Here is a 4,344-nt window from a genome sequence, read left to right on the forward strand (position 1 = left end):
TTTATTTATTAAAGATTTCTGTCTCTTCCCCACCGCCCCCCCCCCTTTTCCTCCCCCCCCCCCCCCCCCCCCCCCCCCCAAGCCTGCCATACCTCTGAACACTTCTCTCCTGAGCTCTTCCTTCGGGAGATAAGATTATTGTGTAGTCTGGTCAGTGAGTGGCTTCTCAGATGTCCTGAAGGACACCTCTGGGATGTCCTTCAGGACCTGTTGCAAGTGCCCTGTGTGACCATTCCGTCCTCAGACACCTGTGTTGAAGTTGCCCTGCAGGATCCAACTCTGGCCAAGTTCCCACCCTGCCGATTACCAACTCAAAGAAAGACCTTTCTTTACCTAGTAGTGTCTGTTGAGTTTCCAGAGAGGGCAGTTCACAGAGGGTCCCAGGCTTCTTCAGGTGTCCTGTGTGCAACCTCTCTCTGAAGCCTCTCTCCTCTGTTCTCCAGAGTACCCATGGCTGGCAGCGCTTGCAGAGTTTCTGAGCTGATATGAGCCATCTCTCCCTCCTCTGGGTTAGCACTGCTCACTGACAGCCAGTCCCTTCAGGATAGATTCTCGTATTTCTCTCCTGCTTTGTAAAGTTCTTGACTTCATCTTGCTGTTAAATCTAGCAATGCACAGACATGGGCTACTCCGTCTAGTAATGACCACATACCTTTTTCCAGTGTGCTTCCTGCATGGTCTGGCGGCCCCCGGCCTGCATAGCTGAATCTCAAAGTCTCCACTATTCTTTTAGAAATGATTTGATTTTAACTTTATATGTATGGGTGTTTTGCCCTCATGTGTGTCTGTGTACCTGGTACCTACAGAGGTCAGAAAAGTGGATCAGCTCCCAGGAACTGGAGTTGCAGATGGTTGTGAGCCATCATGTGGGTTCTGGGAATTGAACCTGGGTCCCCTGGGAGAGCAGCAAGTAACAGTGGAGCCATCTCTCCAGCCCCAGGTTCTATTGTCTTTTAATGTTACTGTATGGAGAACCAAACCACATCTGAGCTACAGCCATATCCCAATTCTTTGTTTCCAAGTCAACACTGTGTCCCTCCTCTCATTTCTGAATGCGGTCATTGGACCTCACCTCAGCTTTTCTTGACAATTCTAGATAAATACTTATTGTGTTGGTTAATTTTCTGTCAGGTGACATAAACTGGAGTCTTTTTGGAAGAGGGACCCTCAATTGAGAAAATGCCTCCATAAGATTGGCCTGTAGCAAGTCTGCGTAATGCATTTTCTTGATTAATGATTGACATGGCCCAAGGAAACAAGCCAGTGGCCTCTGCTTCAGTTTCTGCCTCCAGAGCTGAAATAAACTTTTCTCCCCAAGTTGCTTTTGGTCATGATGCTTTATTACAGCAATAGAAAGCTTTAACCTTTCAAAGAACTTACTTTCGTTTTCTCCAAAGTCTTTCTGTGCTCTAGGGTAATTTTTATTACAATTATGATTTCCTTCATCCTGCTTTTTATTTTATTATTTTTAGTGCTTCACCACTTCCTCCATCCATAGTGTGGCACACATTGACCACGCATTCTGTCTGTCACTTAGGGAACCCTCTCAGCCCTTCCCATGGTCTTAAGGTGAACCGTTAGGTCATGGAATTGAGACCCTTGTTTAATATTTGAATCTATCAATTCCCTTCTAAGGATGTCTGAGTTACACTATGGTCTCCTTATTTTCATTAGCCTCAAAGTACCCAATGATTAATCTTGAATTAATATTTGCTGACCCATTTGTCACTTAAATTTCACATGTTTGAGTTTCCCAGTCCCTTCCATTTGTTGACTGTAACTTCATTCAGTACGTGACTTTGGCTTTTGAATGAGTTGAGTTTTGCTTTGTGAAGCAGTGTCTCCATCCTGGAGGCTTCTGGCATTTTCACTTTGATGTCTCTGTTAATGAATTTCTGTGATTATTCTGCTTGGAAATTGTTGAACTTTCTGTTAATTATTATTTTTCCATAAACTTATGTCGTTTTCAGCGTTGTTTTTTGAAATTTTTTTCTTTCTTATCATTTCTGGAAGTTTCCAATATTTTAGTTTTTCAAAGTTAACTTATTGTTTTCATTGGGGAGTAGGCTGTACTGACTCTGCACAGTCATGCCAGAAGCCAGTTGCTGAGAGGATTTTTAAAGTTAATTAGCATTCTACAAGAAGGTCCCCCTAGCGCAGGAGTGAACAGCATGTGTGTTTACAGTGGAGACAGAATTTTGCAGGCAGCCTGTACAGTGTCCCACGGGCATCATGCTAGTTGACATCTGTCTAGTAGTTAGAATGGCTGTCTCAACCTAACCAACCTATCAGGAGCTCAAGGCTTTGAGTCACTTTTGCCTAAGTTCTTAAATCTTCTCAATACCCACACTTACCGTGTCCCTCTTTCATCTCACCGACGGTGACTTGTATATTCAACTCACATTTCTTTTTTTTTTTTTTTTGAGTGTTTTTTTTTTTTTCAACTCACATTTCTTGTGTTTATTTTGCCTGCTTTTTTTCCCTACAGGACACTCCAAGGACATATATTTGACATGATTCACCAATGGCTTTTGAAGATAAACAATGAAATCACCAATGGTAACATTGAACTTCTTCGACATGTATGTATTTGTATGACTTTGCAGGGTTCGATTGTGCTTTGGTTGGGGGATTTTCTTTAAGGAAAAACAAGGCCCCCTGAAGTACAAACTGGAAGCTTATATAATAATTATTCAAATTATTCAGTGGAAAATTTAAAAAATTATCCGAGTGGGCATCACATGGTAGGACTCAATATTTGTCTTGTGACACAAGGAAGAACATTCTAGCACTGTGAGAATCTCATGACATTGCTATAGCAACCCTCGTCAAAAAGTGCTCCATTTACTGTTAGGAGTTCAGATCCCTGGAGTCATGTATTTATTTCCTTTGTAGTCTAGATTCACCCTTTGTCATAGGAGCACTTGGAAATGCCCTTATGTGCTCCTTTGTTAACACTGAAATATTGCCGTGTAGTTAGTCCACGGAGGAGATGGGAGAGACTAGCAATGCCTTCGGGGAGTGGGGGGTTTGTCTTTCTGTCCATCAGCTGTGCTTTCTTCTTTGTTCCATTTGCTCTGTGCTATTTGCCTGTTGGCAACATTTGTCTGTAAACTTTTTCTCCTTCCTTCCTTCCTTCCTTCCTTCCTTCCTTCCTTCCTTCCTTCCTTCCTTCCTTCCTTCCTCTCTTTCTTTCCTTCTTTCTTACCCATGTGTGTGGTGTGTGCCTGTCTGTATGTGTGTATGCATGTTTGCAAGTATACATATGAGCATGTGTGCAGAGGTCACAGGTTGATAGTCGATGTCTTCCTTAGTCTCTGTTTGCTGAGGAACACTCTCTCACAGAACCAGGGCCTCAAGGATTCGGTCACTAACTCAGCTAGTCTAACTAGCCAGCTTGCCCTGGGGATCCTGTTTCTTCTGAGCACTGGGGCACAAGCAGGTCACTGTGCCTACCCAGGTTCTACCAGGATTTTGAACTCTGGTCTTCAGACTTGTGCAGCAAGTGCTTTATTCTGTAATTCTCTTAGCAAGAAAAATTGAAGAAAAAGTTATTTCTAACTTGTTACTAATTTGCACATCTGAAATATTAAAATGCTTTCTGTTATAAAACATATATAAAAGTCAAGAGATTTTTTAAAAACTCAATATTTTAAAATAATTTTGAAATGGTTCAAAACACTGATGAAATCAGGGATTTCTCCAGCCCTGCTTCTTAAGCATTTGTAACTGCAGGTGGAGTTCACCATAAAGCCTCTGGGGGTCGCTCCAGAGCTTAGCTTACTTTGATGCCTTTTGGCAGACACCACAGCTCACAGACACAGATCTGAAGGGATGCTCATCATTAGCTGTATTTGTTTCTGCGTCTGTGGACTATGCAGTGGGTTCTTTTCCACCTGCCACCATGTCCATTTGTTCTTCATGCAAACTGTAGTCAGAGTAGCCTTTCTGCAGTTTATGAATGTTTCTCAGTTCGTTGAATCATTTTCTATTTGTAAGACTTTATAACAGATTAGAAAGTCACTTTCAGGCTGTTGTGTAAAGAAGTAACTCAGAGGGGTGTGGTAGTCCCAGCACTTGGAAGGCTCCGACAGGAAGATGATCATCATCAGTTCAAAACCACCTGTGCTACGCAGTGGGTTCCAGGAAAGCCTGGGCTACAAAGTAAGACCTTGTCTTGACATACACACACACATGTGCACACACACGTTCCAGGAAAGCCTGGGCTACAAAGTAAGACCTTGTCTCAACATACACACACACACGCACACACACGCACACACACACACACACACACACACACACACACACACACACACACACACGTCACAGCCAACACCCGGC

At 42.9% G+C, this 4,344-nt stretch overlaps 1 protein-coding gene across 1 annotated transcript in view; it reads left to right on the forward strand.

The window, feature by feature from the left end:
• Window positions 1-4,344, forward strand: part of Axdnd1 (axonemal dynein light chain domain containing 1) — an 80,474-nt gene that overhangs the window by 43,051 nt on the left and 33,079 nt on the right. The window contains exon 17 of the mRNA XM_050135123.1: window positions 2,489-2,582. Within this exon, the coding sequence (XP_049991080.1) occupies window positions 2,489-2,582 (94 nt within the window). The remainder of the gene's footprint in view (window positions 1-2,488; window positions 2,583-4,344) is intronic.

The sequence above is a fragment of the Alexandromys fortis genome, unplaced genomic scaffold, assembly GCF_014885135.2.
Source record: "Alexandromys fortis isolate MF-2015 unplaced genomic scaffold, M_Fortis_MF-2015_v1.1 scaffold_21, whole genome shotgun sequence".
In the NCBI taxonomy this organism is placed as follows: domain Eukaryota; kingdom Metazoa; phylum Chordata; class Mammalia; order Rodentia; family Cricetidae; genus Alexandromys; species Alexandromys fortis.